The 15,045-nt window shown below is 38.1% G+C and overlaps 1 protein-coding gene across 2 annotated transcripts; it reads left to right on the forward strand.

Moving 5' to 3' along the window:
• The first annotated feature begins 122 nt into the window (after positions 1-122).
• Positions 123-13,348, forward strand: MIOS (meiosis regulator for oocyte development). 2 transcript variants are annotated; one of them, XM_085310540.1, is made up of 11 exons: positions 123-200; positions 1,224-2,590; positions 2,799-2,897; positions 3,843-4,100; positions 5,076-5,245; positions 5,812-5,877; positions 6,606-6,764; positions 7,359-7,511; positions 9,339-9,543; positions 10,667-10,796; positions 11,036-13,348. In XM_085310540.1, the coding sequence occupies exons 2-11, from the start codon at positions 1,294-1,296 to the stop codon at positions 11,130-11,132; spliced, it is 2,634 nt and encodes an 877-aa protein (XP_085166666.1). In that variant the 5' UTR covers positions 123-200; positions 1,224-1,293; the 3' UTR covers positions 11,133-13,348. The 2 variants fall into 2 exon arrangements, with proteins under 2 accessions (XP_085166666.1, XP_085166667.1); XM_085310541.1 differs by lacking the exon at positions 123-200 and adding an exon at positions 279-467.
• Positions 13,349-15,045: the final 1,697 nt, after the last annotated feature.

A 15,045-nucleotide genomic window follows, 5' to 3' on the forward strand; every position in this document is an offset into this window, starting at 1 on the left:
CGCCCCCCAACGCCGGAAGCAGTTTGCGCACTGCCGCCCCCGCCCCGCCCCGGAAATGCCGCGAGCTTCTCTTCCCCGCGGCCCCCGCAACCGGAAGTCGTTGTGCGTTTCTCGCTCGTCCCCCCTCGGGCAGGTCGGGCCGCACCGGGCCGCGGTCTCAGCCCCGCCGGCGGCGGCGGCGTCGGAGGCCCGTGGGCTGGGTGAGCAGCTGCCGCGCCCCGGGCCGGGCGGGGGGTGGCGGCGCGCTGCTCCGCGCAGCTCCACGCTGCTCCGCTCCGGCCGTGGCTGCCGTGTCCCGACAGGCCTGCGCGGAGGGAGCCGCGCCGCGCTGCGGCGGGGAGGCGAGGCCGGGCCGGCCTCTGGGCAGAGGGTCCCGCGCCGCCCGTTGAGCCCAGGAGTCGGGCTGACGAGCCGCGGGAGAGCGGGGCCGGGGGCGAGTGACCTGCAGACGCAGAGAGGAGGCCCGGGTGAGGGAGGCAGTGCTTCGCTTTTGTAGTTTCCCCATCCGTTAAATCTTTTTTCCCATATTCAGAAGAGAGCTATAGGGTGTATGGGATCCTCTTCTCTGTATGTACGAACATGTAGTGAGTCGAGACATGCAGCTGCTGAAAATGTAAACGTAAATAAAAATTAGCCTAAGTTTATGAACACCACTCTGCGACATATCAACAAAGTCAAGGTAGCATTGGGGCAGGAAGTAGAATTAGGAGCAGTAGAAAAGATGAGGAGTGGAAAGGCACATTTCTATACGTATCTTGAGAGTCAGCCTTTTCAGGTTATAGAAAAGACTCAAAACAGGCAGACTCTAATTTCTGTCAGTTGGTGCACTTAAATTAGGCAGCAGAATCGTCTTCTACATGCGCTAGAATGTGGCTCTGCCAGCAGTGCACCCATGTATCATGCCACATCACATTTCAGTTGATCTTTTCTTCCTACCATAATAATGAAATAATACTAGCAGGATTTTGTAAACACAGTAAATCCTGTTGTTAGTTTGTACATGATTAYGTTGGTTTTTGTCTCAGGAGATAGATTCCAGCAAAAACAAAGCATGCTGCAGGGAAAGTGATGTAATATAGAGAATGCCTAAGGTTTGTTAAACCTTGTTAATCCTGTCGGTTAAAAGTAATTCGGAACTCTGCTTTTTTTTGTTTAAATATGATCTCAGATTTCAAAGGAATTTGATTTTTTGATAACATTGCTACAAATTATTTTCTTAACAGTTTCCATGTGAATGGATATCACCTGAATGAGGATTAAAGAGTTTAAATTGCTTGTAAACATACTCTAAATATGAGTGGCTCCAAACCTGATATTCTTTGGGCCCCACACCATGTTGACCGTTTTGTTGTATGTGATTCGGAATTAAGTCTTTACCACATTGAATCTGCTGTGAGTTCAGAACTGAAGGCAGGGTCCCTGCGGTTATCGGAAGAAACTACAGCTACGCTACTGTCAATAAATTCAGATACACCATATATGAAATGTGTGGCTTGGTATCCAAAGTATGATCCCGAATGTCTTCTTGCTGTYGGACAGGCCAATGGTCGAGTGGTGCTTACCAGCCTTGGTCAAGATCACAACTCAAAATCTAAAGATTTGATAGGCAAAGAGTTTGTTCCCAAGCATGCACGACAATGTAATACCCTAGCATGGAATCCACTAGACAGTAATTGGCTTGCTGCTGGATTAGATAAACACCGCGCTGACTTTTCAGTATTGATCTGGGATATTAGTAGCAAATATGCCCCAGAGACTGCAGTTGCTACAGAGAAGGTGAGACTTTCAGCAGGAGATCCAGAAGCAGGACTGGTAGTAACAAAGCCACTTTATGAATTAGGACAGAATGATGCTTGTCTCTCTCTTTGTTGGCTTCCACGGGATCAGAAGCTTCTTTTAGCTGGAATGCACCGAAATCTTGCTATCTTTGATCTAAGGAATACAAGCCAAAAAATATTTGTAAACACCAAGGCTGTTCAGGGAGTGACTGTCGATCCGTATTTCCATGATCGTGTAGCTTCTTTTTATGAAGGTCAGGTTGCCATATGGGATTTAAGAAAGTTTGAAAAGCCTGTTTTGACCTTGACGGAGCAACCAAAACCTCTAACAAAAGTCGCATGGTGTCCAACAAGAACTGGACTGTTAGCTACTTTAACAAGGGATAGCAATATCATTAGACTGTATGACATGCAGCACACTCCTACACCTATTGGAGATGAAACTGAGCCTACAATAATTGAAAGAAGCGTCCAGCCATGTGAAAACTACATTGCTTCATTTGCCTGGCATCCCACAAGTCAAAATCGAATGGTGGTAGTGACTCCCAATAGGACTATGTCTGACTTCACAGTTTTTGAAAGGATTTCTCTTGCATGGAGTCCAGTAACATCTTTAATGTGGGCTTGTGGACGACATCTATATGAATGTACAGAAGAAGGAAAGGCTAGTTCCTTGGAAAAGGACATAGCTACCAAAATGCGGCTCAGAGCTCTATCAAGATATGGTCTTGATACTGAGCAAGTTTGGAGAAATCACCTCCTAGCCGGAAATGAGGATCCTCAGCTGAAATCACTTTGGTACACGCTGCATTATATCCTTTCTTTTACTGTATTATTTTATGGTATTCTAAAGAAGCAATATACCTTTACATATAAACCAATTACATGAAATACAKGAAAGTCTTAAATAATGCAACATCTTGTAAATAATTTGTGTATGTTAGTAGCATATGATATTTTAGTTTTTAAAATGTTTTCCAAATGCTTGGGAAAAATTAAGCTTCCTATACATGAAAATACTTATGAAGCAGTATACTGAAGATATGGATCAAAAACTTACAGGAAACAAAGGTCCCTTAGTTTATGCTGGCATTAAGTCAATTGTGAAGTCATCTTTGGGTAAGAATGTTCCAAATTTAATACGTTACAGCATATTTAGACAGTGATGCAGTTGTGGGTTCATTTGAAAGAATTATTGAAAGAGGCTATATAGAAATAGAGATACAGAAAGTATTTTTGTTTGTGATTTAATATATATATAACTGAACAGTTTGTATTACAGTAATTTCCAGAATTTTTGGTGTTCTTTGAAAGTCAGACTTAAAAACAAAATACCTTAGTGTTTGAGGTAAATATTTAACTAAACTATTTCAGACATTTATGTTTTGACTGCGATACTGAAAATGCTTACTTCTCCTGTAAGAATGTTATATTTTTCTAAGTTCTACATAAGGATGTAGTTCTAGAAAACTCTTTACTGTAGTTACTGCTAATGTAATAAATACATTTTTGTAGCTGTTTAAATAGKTTACCTTATTTTGAAGTTGTAATTGCCCCTTGTGCATCACATTATGCCTGTCATGCTCAATGAACTATTTATTAATCTGTTATTTGAATCTTTTCTTCTCTATTCATTGTATGCTTTATTAATACTTATGCTCCTTAGAGGAAAAAATAACTCTTCAATGCTGKAGAAGCTTCTAACATTTTCATACCTGCTGAGAATAAGAGAATCAGTGGAGCATGTGCTTGACTGAGTATTACATATTTTCAAATTCAACACACTGATCGGTCATATCCGTTTTTTAACAGGAACATCCAAAGCGTAGGGTTTAGAGAAGAAGACTTAGCAGGAAATATGTGTCAAGTCTAGATGCGTGATTTCTAGCAGATCAAAATAAACTCTTATGTATGCTGTTCCTTACTACTGACTTACTAGTGATATTACAGTAGTAAAATATGATATTCAGCTTTTGTACTCAGCTTAACTATTAAAATCAAAGTTGCACAACTGCAATTTAGATTTTTATTGAAATCATGATTTAAGTTATTTCCCCTTTTTAGGAACGGCAGAGAACCTCAGACACAGCAGGAGTGGATCTGATAGACAGGCAGATATTATTCAGTATCTCAGTGAGGAGAGATCCTTGGCTTTGCAGCTCTGTGGGTGGATAAAAAAGGGAACAGATTTAGATGTGGAACCTTTTTTAAATTCGTTGGAACAGGAAGGAGATTGGGAGCGTGCTGCTGCTGTAGCACTTTTCAACTTGGACATACGGCGAGCAATTCAAATCCTAAATAAAGGTGCTTCCTCAGGAAAAGGTGTGTATTGTGTTTAGTATTTTTTATTTTGGAGTTATCTATCATCTTAGTAGATTTTTCTGTTAAAAAAAAAATCAGTAAGGCAGTATGAAAAAGGTACCCTCAGTCTTGTTAAAAACCTGCTTGATTTTGGCTGTGGTTGGGTTGAAGCCTGAGAATTTGACAAATGCTGATCTTTGRCTCCCCTTTTAATGTATTTTTTAAACTGAGACTGTTGTATGCCGTACTTTCTAGTTGAAAAAGATGTATATTAGAATTTCCTATTGATATATACCCCAAAAAGTGATACAGTCAAGACTTTTTTTAATCTTTTAATGACATACATGTTGGTTAGATGTCATGTATATCTCTTTCTAGTTGGCTGTATGCTGCTTTCTGCCAGTGCTATGGCTGTGGAATAACTGAAGTGTAATATTCTGGATTTGCAGGAAACATTTGTTTTGGAGTAATATTTGGGCAGAATTTCAATGTATGAGGAAAAAGTTAATGTTCTTAGAGCCAGTAGCTGGAATTGTTTTTAGAAAWTTTATTAACTTTAAGCTATTACAAAATTCAATTGTCATCTTCCAGCTAGCTCTGCTGAGTAATGGCCATACATACAATCCCATCTTTTCTTGTGGATATGAATTATGGTAATGACAGTGTTTTTTGATAGAAGTAGTGATGCGTATAGAAGTTGAAAACTATTACRAATACTGGAATCAGTGTGATGTTGCTGAAAGCATAATTCAGGTAGTCATGCTTGTAGGCTTGTATTTTTGAGATTTGGTAGCTTAGCTGTACAAAGGCATTTAAAACAGACTTAAAAAATGCTAGTTTATGGAAATGTATTTGTTTAGTGATAATTGTATATCATTTGTTCTTGCATTTTGACTAAACATCCTATTTCAAAATGATGCTTTCAATTATATTTTTAACTGAATTTTTAAGTCCTAAACTTGGATATTATTTCATTGATTGTTTTTAATAAATCAGGTGATCTGAACCTTAATGTAGTAGCAATGGCTCTATCAGGCTACACAGATGAGAAGAACTCACTTTGGCGAGAAATGTGCAGCACTCTTAGATTGCAACTGAACAATCCCTACTTGTGTGCCATGTTTGCTTTTCTGACAAGTGAATCAGGTTCATATGATGGTGTTTTGGTGAGTAAATTTCTGTTACGTTAAAATTCCTTTGAATAACTATAACTATAAAAGACATCGCTTTCTCGTATATAGTAAATCCATTAAAATTTAATGTGGAACTCTTAAACCATTAGAAATGCATTTCTTTCCTCTGTTTAATTATTTGTTAAAGAGAGAGAAGTTCGTAATGGAAAAAAAGGAAACAAAATGTACAAGGAAGTTCACAGAACTCTTTCTAAAGCTATCTTTTCTTTGAATTTTATGTTATTCTTTCATATTTATTTGTTAAAATAATTTTACTTTGCTGAAATAATATGCAAACAGGATAGTTTCACATCTTCAGAAGTTTGTATAAAAGTGCCATGGATTAAGTGTGTGTGTTTGTGTGTGTGTATGTGTACACATGAGAATGATTAAGTCAGCTGATACTTCACAGTAACTTTCTCAGATGTGATGCTTTCTTTGTAAATCATCAAATTCATAATATTAGCTACTCAGTAAGACAAATGTTCTGATTTTTTATAATGTATTGAAAAATTGGAAATTTGCTTGTGATGGTAGTATTTCCATTTTTTTCTCCCAAGTATGAAAATAATGTAGCTGTGCGAGACAGAGTGGCATTTGCTTGTAAGTTCCTMAATGATGCTCAGGTAAGTGTGCGGCTGTACTTTTGTCATAATGTAACACCCCCCCTGCCYGAAAACTATTAATGCCATGCTAGTTATTAAATTATATTGTATTAACTCTATGTCTGTCTTACTGGAGATTATTTTACTTGTTCATAGTATAAAATATTCAGTGGGGGATGGTATCAATTTCATAGCAATTTATTTTTGATTCTGCGACAAACCATGCTGAGGTCATATCCTGCATACTTAGTCAGGTCCTGTGATGGTGAAGAGTCCAATCCTCGGGAAATAAGGCCATTGAAATTGAGTCACTTGTGTCACAACTTGTTTCTCAGTCATGCTTTCTTTTGTGGCTTACATTTAATTGTGAACAYAGTTTAGTCTTTTGATTCTGAAACAGGTTTGGTGAAACTTACTTTTATTTCTAGATGTTTACCTTCTCTTGAATTCAGGTTTGAATTTACAGTAGGAATATTTTCCTTTAAATACACTGAGGTGCCTAAAGAATAGGTGTTTTCCATCTTTCCATTTCATATCAGGAGGCTTAAGTATGTAGATAAAGATTTGCATTGTTGCAGTRTAGTGAATCCATGTTCATTTTTCTGTGTAACATTCAGTAAATAGCATATTTTGTTAGCAAAAGAGAAAGTTATTCAAATCATTGAAAGTTTTGTCATATGCCAAATAAATGAGTTAGAAAGGGATAAACAGAAAGCAAAAGTTAAATATTTTTTTTTATATATATATAGCTGAATAGGTTTATTGAAAAGCTAACAAATGAAATGAAAGATGCTGGGAATTTGGAGGGAATACTGTTAACAGGACTAACAAAAGACGGAGTGGACTTGATGGAAAGTTACGTTGACAGAACTGGAGATGTCCAGACAGCAAGCTATTGTATGTTGCAGGTTAGTGTTTCTCTCAAAAATAAACCTTTATGTAAGAGAACTAAACAAACTTTCTTAAGCACTATAGTACAGTGTAGTGTGAACTAGAAAGTATTGTAGGAAATAAATTGTGGCAGTATCGTGTCTGGTTTGTGGAACCATCTGAAGCTGCAAGTACATTTCCACTCTCTCTGGTTAGAATACCTTGAGATAGTAGAGGGGGAAAAGTCAAAAAGAGAAAAAAGTTCTTTGCACTAGCTGAGCTGGGAATACCAATTCTCCTGTTTATTATTGATAGGTTTCCTCGTAGGTTCAAAACATGTTTTAATGATGATACTGATACATATACTCTGATATGTGATAGAATTTTATAATCCTTGGTCTGACAGATACGAGTTTTTAGGAAGACATGGTGGCACAAGTATTTTCAGCCTGAGAGGCAGACTTAAGAAAATTAAGTTTTAGCAAATTAAGCTATAGTTTAGCAGAAAATTCATCTTTTTCTAGATACATTACACTTACCTTGTGGTATGCAATGTAAAACTTCTCTCAAAGATGAGTAACTTGAATTGTGAATATTTACTGTATCTGGCATTTTTTTCCTGCCTGCTTTAGGGTTCTCCATCGGATGTACTTAAAGATGAGAGGGTTCAGTATTGGATCGAGAACTACAGGAATCTCTTAGATGCTTGGAGATTTTGGCATAAACGTGCAGAATTTGATATTCATAGGAGTAAGCTGGATCCCAGTTCAAAACCTTTAGCCCAGGTAAATGTGATTCTTCTTTAAAGAAGTGTGGACAATCCAGAAAGGATTGTACGGTATGCAGCTGAAGATTGTTAGGAAAAACCTCATGTTGGGGACTCTGGAGCAGGTTGGCTGACTATTAAGAGGGAGAGACATGATTTTAATTGTACGCTAAGTAGAGTAAACTTAATTTCTTTCATTATTTCACATACAACTTTTTTATAATCTTAAATAATACCTTTCCAAATCTTAGCAGATTGTGTATATGCTGTATATGTGTATGTGTAGGTATATGTGTATGTGTGTCTGCCATCAATTTACTGGATATCATGGAATCATAGAATCAGTAAGGTTGGAAGGGACCTCTGGAGATCATCTAGTCCAACCTAGCTCAGCAGGGTCACCTAGAGCATGGTAGACAGGGTTGCATCCAGGCGGGCCTTGAAGATCTCCAGAGAAGGAGACTCTACTACCTCTCTGGACAAACTCAAGGGGAGTTTGTCCCCGTCCCCTTGACACCCCCCCCTCAGGTACTTGTACACACTGATMAGATCCCCCCTCAGTCTTCTCTTCTGCAGGCTGAAGACAACCAGCTCTCGCAGCCGTTCCTCATAGGGCAGATGCTCCAGCCCCCTGATCATCCTCGTAGCCCTGCGCTGGACTCTCTCCAGTAGCTCCATGTCTCTTTTGTACTGGGGAGCCCAGAACTGGACACAGCACTCAAGATGAGGCCTCCCCAGGGCTGAGTAGAGGGGCAGGATCACCTCCCTTGACCTGCTGGCAACAGTCGTCCTAATGCACCCCAGGAGACCATTGGCCTTCCTGGCCACAAGGGCACGTTGCTGCCTCGTGGCCAATTTGTCATCTACCAGCACTYCCWGCTCCTTCTCTGCAGAGCTGCTCTCCAGAAGGTCAGCCCCCAGCCTGTACTGGTGCCGGGGGTTATCTTTCCCTAGGTGCAGAACTCTGCACCTGCCCTTGTTGAACCTCATGAGGTTCCTCTCTGCCCAACTCTCCAGCCTGTCCAGGTCTCTCTGCATGGCAGCACRGCCCTCAGGTGTGTCAGCCACTCCTCCCAACTTGGTATCATCAGCAAACTTGCTGAGGAGGCACTCTGTCCCCTCMYCCAGGTCAYTGATGAACAAGTTGAACAGGATGGGAGCCAGTMCTGAGCCYTKGGGGACACCACTAGCCACAGGCCTCCAACTGGACTCCACACCACTGATGACGACCCTCTGAGCTCTGCCTTTCAGCCAGTTCTCAATCCACCTCACTGTCCACTCATCTAACCCACACTTCCTGAGCTTACCTAGGAGGATGCCATGGGAGACAGTGTCCAAAGCCTTGCTGAAGTCAAGGTACACAACGTCCACTGCTCTTCCCTCATCTACCCAGCCAGTCATTCCATCATAGAAGGCTATCAGATTGGTTAAGCAGGATTTCCCCTTGGTGAATCCATGCTGATTACTCCTGATCACCCTCTTTTCCTCCATGTCTGGAGATGACATCCAGAAGTATGGAGGAGGAGAGCAGTAGCAGCATGTTTGCCTTTTCAATACTTGCATTTTTCTAGTTTGCCAATTCTACTGGCCGTTCTAGGATGTAAGAGACAAATTATTATGCTAAGAATACAAATAACAAGGAGCTAATGACTGGGAGGCAGAAGCTGTTAGTTAATGCCCCTCTATATCTGAAAGAGTCAGTAACATACAGCTTCAATTTTACAAAAAAAWTCTCAAATTAGTTTGTGAGTGGTGAAAATGTTTTTGTTAGGTTGACTGGAACAACTTTACTCACAGTTGTAGCAGAAATGAAAGCAAAACATTAACTGGCTTTTGTTCTCTTTAGGTGTTTGTGAGTTGCAATTTCTGTGGAAAGTCGATTTCTTACAGCTGTTCAGCTATTCCTCATCAGGGACGAGGCTTTAGCCAGTATGGGGTTAGTGGTTCACCAACCAAGTCAAAGGTTACAAGCTGTCCTGGTTGTCGTAAACCCCTTCCTCGCTGTGCACTGTGCTTGATAAATATGGGAACACCAGTTTCTAGCTGTCCAGGTATGGTATAATGGTTTTCARTTATTCAGCTACAGTATTAATTTAGCTGCTAAATTAACAGTTCCTGTTAGAAGATATTCCACTGCACGTTTTTCTTTGTATTTCTACTTACCTTGTAAAGATTCATGCTCTTAATTTTGAAGGAAGGAGACTGTAACTGAAAACTTGTTTACCTCCCCATCCAATCCTGTGATGAAACCTGTGTCTCTGTTTTTTTTGTGTCAGGCAGTATGCACAATTAGTTGGTTTTGACCATTTTTCAATGAGATTGTCCGTGAATTTCCATGGCTTAGATAGACAAAAATATTCAAGTGTTGTGGTATTTAGTATTCAGAGTCTTCAGAGTCTTAAAGTTGTAAGAAATGTTTTCTTAAGGTGAATTGTAGGGAGAGTACAAAAATCTTGGAATGTAAATTATTAATTATTATTTTTAACTGGAAGAGGAAGAGAGAATAAATTTAACATGGCATACTTTCTATCCCTAAGTATAAAGGAATATACCTGTCATACTATCACAGCTAAGAAATAGTATGACTTGAATCTCTTGGTTGTAAATGTCTTGGGCTTAGTGTTATACATCATCTAAATCCTCATTTTATCCATATTTATATGTCAGTGTTGTTGCAGCTGTGAACTGTGCAGTTGCCCACTATTCATGTATCTTCTGTATCTTCTCATTCTTTCATTAATCTGTGTTAAGACATTTATATTGTAATTGTTCCAATTCATAACTTAGATTTTGTTGGTTGTTTTGGTATATTTCTAAAGCAGAACAGTTCATGTGCAGTAAAACAGGTCAATAAATCACTGGAACCGAAATCAATCACTGAATTATAAATCATGCTTGAAAGAAATTCTTTCTGTAAAAGCTTTTTAATAAGCAAGTTTAGCATGTCTGTAAGATATGAAGCAATAGTTGAGCAATATAATTATTATTTTGTTTTTTCACAGCTTCTGAGCTGTTTAATAATTTTACTGACTTTTCTTGTAAAAGCAGGCCACTTTCTTCACATGACGATCCTAATTTCAAATTTATTCAAATAATGTTACTGAGACTGAAATGTAATGAAATATAATGATTTACAAGGATATTTGTGGGGGTTGGGGATGTGCCTCTGTACAGGAGGATCCAAGTCTGATGAAAAAGTGGATCTGAGCAAAGACAAGAAGTTAGCCCAGTTCAACAACTGGTTTACCTGGTGCCACAACTGCAGACATGGTGGACATGCTGGGCATATGCTCAGCTGGTTCAGGTAAGTTGATTTAAAAACTTTTAGTATTTCACTTAAATTTTGTAAACTGCACACTGAATAGGATGTGCCTCCTTTGTAGYATCTACTGTTATGTTTTGGGGTTTTTTAAGTGTATGCACAACTTATTATGCTGTTGAGTTTTTTGTGGATATTGTGTTGCTGCACAGGCTTAAATTTACAGATTACAAAATTCTTGTTAATTTTATTTTACTATTTTTTCCCCTTTTTACCCTATCTAGGGACCATACTGAGTGCCCAGTTTCTGCCTGTTCATGTARGTGTATGCAGTTGGATACAACAGGGAATCTCATTCCAGCAGAGACTGTCCAAGCATAAATATTAAGTTTGAAAATGTAGAATGCTCTGATGGATTTCCGTAACAGTCCAAGCATATATTTTAGAAGGATGCTTGTGACTCAGTGACTGTGAAAAAATAAATTGTTACCAGATTAATGAACTAATGTGTGTATGACTGTACTTGGTAGAAAGAGATACTCCTGAAATAAGCCAGTGAGCTCAGGGTATATTATGTGAGCTTTTTCAGTAGGCTAAAGCAGTTCAGCTCAAAAGCACTCCTAGAAGCTTTGCTAAAGTTCAAAGCACTTCTAACAAGGTTTTCAGGATAGTGCTCTTATATATGTTTTCTAAAAAAAAAAAAAAAAGAAAAAAAAACTATTTGCTGTGTTTGGTGAAAATGGACCTTCAAAATAAACACCCGAAGAGTGTTTTTTTTGAAGATCACACAATCATACTGTGGATTCCTCCTTTCATTGCTTGATAACTTTTGGATGCAGTCATTTTCTTCAAAGTTCTTCAAAATGCCACTACTAGTTGTATTCTAAAGATTTTTATTTTAAAGAAAAATCCATTTTTTCTCAACTTTTGTTACTAGTAAAGCAATATCTTTGCAATTCAAGATCTTACAAAATAAACCTAATACCTCATGGATGTGAATTTTAACATTAAGCAGTTGTTAGGATCAACCCACCCCTCTCCACACAGAGAAATCTGCACCCTGGAGAAGAGTTCATTGAAAATCATGTATCTGTTTCAGGGCAAAGTGCAGGTAAACCAAAGGGGATTGGATTAATTTATTTTTAATATAGTGCTGTGAAGATCTGAAATCTCAAAGACTGGAGACTTGTAAATAGTTTTAAACTACATGCTGAGTTTTGGCTACAAATGAATAGCAAAGATATTTGAATATTAAAGACTTCTGGATAATTGGGATTTACCTGTGGTTTTGAAATACGCTGGGAAGTGTGAAATGAACTAGTAAATGTTTTTTCCTTGTTAGAATATTTACTTCTTTTTTCAGTATTTTTGCACACCTGCTTCAGGTCACTAGTGAACACCGGTTTGCTCCCCAAAAGTTGAACTTTAGACCATTGACTAAAAATAGTTGTAGATACATTTCCAGATGAAAGTGAGATTATTTATTAACTTATAAGAAAGTCAATGATACTTGCTAGTACGGTGCTAGGAGCTCATCACTATTGTTGTCCTTGATTTTTGTAGGCAACAAAATTCACACAAATTAGGGGAAAAATCTGTTTTAAGGTATGTGATAATAACATCAATTTATTTGGTGTGTGTTTATTTACTGGTAGAAACAGTAAACGAGTTACTTAAAACTTGTGTGCTATGAAATACTAAATGGAATGCTAGCAATAAATTGGTACCGTATTGCCAGGACTGTGAAAATTGGTGTTTTAAAAGGGAATATACTGTTATATACCATTAGTTTTAAGTGTGTAGTGTGATTGCAACAGGATAGGATGCGAAAATGTATTTTCTGTAGATGTACATGATGATGCATCATTGGGGACTTTATGTTTTCTGATTTAATGTTGATGTTGTAAATACATCTGCTGCATTTACTCTGATCTAAAATTCTTGCCAAATGACGAAGATCTTTATAAATTCAAATCTAAGAGGTACTTGATATTTTAAGTCAGACTGTTATAGAAGACCAGTAAATGTTTTTTCCTTTTAGTTTATTTCACTTTCCAATATTTTTGCCGCTGTTAAGAGAGCTTTCTTGATCTAAAATGTCCTGTGTTAATAAATGTAAACTGGTGTTTAATACTCTCTGTAAATATGGGCAATAAAACTTTCATCTAATGGCAAGAAAGATTTGTAAGCATCAAATATACGCTGTTATTCCTCTGCTGTAACAATTAGCAAAATTTCCCTAAGAAATTCCACGTCTAGTTGAATGCAACTAATTTACAGTCTCTCATTTTTGTACATGAAGAAAACTCATTTACAACATTGTACAGTGAACTATACATGTTTGTGTCAATTTTTATCATTTCATTAATTTAGAAGCATACTCTGATTCTCAGCATGGCTTTGAAACATTTTAGATTATGAATGTGTGCATATTCTGACCCAATGTAAGTACCAACTTTGGTTATAGTAGTTTACTTCAAGCTTCCAGGCCAATAATTTCACTTTGCAAAAGTTTAGGATAAAATGAGAGGTTTGTGCTTTTAATCAATATTTTCTTGCTTTTCTTTTAAATTAATAAAATTTGTTTTGTGTGTGTAGTATGTTGTCATTTAACCAAAAACATAGCTACAGCCATTTCATTAACTGAAGTTATGTTTACATTTTAGTTTCCTACTATCTGCTGGATTCTGTGTAGTGGAAAGTTAAGTGTTTGGGTTAAATATTTCTGAACCAAATTAGTATCACTTGATACAAAAGAGGATATTATAGCTAGATAAAATGAAATTGTGACCATAGAAATATGGAGCAAAATTAAATGGTTTTTCAGACGCACTGACTAAACAGCAGCTGTGAAGTGTGCTAAAAAGGATAATTTGTAATACAAGATTTGATTTTTTTTACTGTAAATGTAGTCTAAAACCACTTTACAGTATAGTTTATCACAATGCTTTAGTTGTCCCCACATGTCAGCTAATGTTTAGATTATCTATTTTATTGATGTTTGTATACCTCCTTCTTCCAGCAGTTCAGCGTGCAACAAAATGACTGTAAAATAACAACCTGTCACCCACAGGCACCTGCAAGGCCCACTGAGGCTTCTATATTTTGTGTACTTCAGATCAGAAAATTTTACTGTCCACTGGTTCTGATATAAAGGCTGGCAATAGTATCAGGTATTCCTAACAGCATCATTATGGCATAATTTATCATTGGGTTTTAGTGTTCTAACTAAACCCATGGTAGAAAGACATCAGCTTTCTCTTTTCTTTTTTATTGTATGTATGACTAGTACTCCAATTACACTTGCATCAGATGCCTTCAGATCAGGATACTACTATCCATGCCAGATGATAAAGGAGAAAGAGGTGATGTGATGATGTCCCCTTGTCAATGGTGGGAAGTGTTCTCTGGATGTTTCCTCACCAACACCACGGAAAATCATGCCAGGCCCCAGAAGTCAGACATAAGCGCAGTAGAAACAGTAGGTTTATTGTCCTGCTCTAAACCACAGTGATTAAGGGCAGAACTGATCAAGAAGTACCCCCCGCAATCAGCCACAATTGCATCATTTCTTCTTTCCTCTCCCCTATTCTTCCCCTTCACCACCCTCTTCCCAAATAAACAGCCAGCCCCTATTTACACTTCTGCTGTTTGCCCCCAAGTTTTGCTGACATGCTATCCCTTTAGAGTTGCCCTAATGCTTCTCCTTCAGTAAGCCAGCTGACTGTGGCAGTTTCTCCCATCTTTAACTTGTCAGTGTATTGTCTCCATAAACGAAGGTTAGCCATTTCCATGGACATTCCTGTCTCTGGTAATTGGAATGCCTGGCAATTTCCCACATTATGATCCTCTTAGTGTAAATATAGGGAAAGTAATGAGTTAGGCCCTATGATACCACTTTCAGACACTGGTGGTATAGCCATACAATAAAGGTAGGCCATTTAATTACAGTTCTTGGCACAATGTAGGGAAGCCGATGAAAGAAAAGGAAATGGGGGAATTACTAACTTTATACCACTTGCTTACCCAAACATCACTGCAGGACAGAAAGAATAAGAGACCTGACTGCTTATGACAAGTGGATACTGAATCATTTACAACACTGCTGCATTCTAATATTCATATGCAAGACACRTCTAAGAATGGTCTCTATAGCGAGGGTAAAGTGCTATAGCCATCTCATGGCAGAATTTATTCTAATAGTTATGGATAGTCTTCAGGTAACTGAAACAATTTGTATGTAACATTCTACAGAAGAATATATACCTGCACAACATACCTATTTTCTAAATTA

Source organism: Rhea americana, unplaced genomic scaffold, assembly GCF_003343005.1.
Source record: "Rhea americana isolate MKP2758 unplaced genomic scaffold, rheAme1 scaffold_32, whole genome shotgun sequence".
In the NCBI taxonomy this organism is placed as follows: domain Eukaryota; kingdom Metazoa; phylum Chordata; class Aves; order Rheiformes; family Rheidae; genus Rhea; species Rhea americana.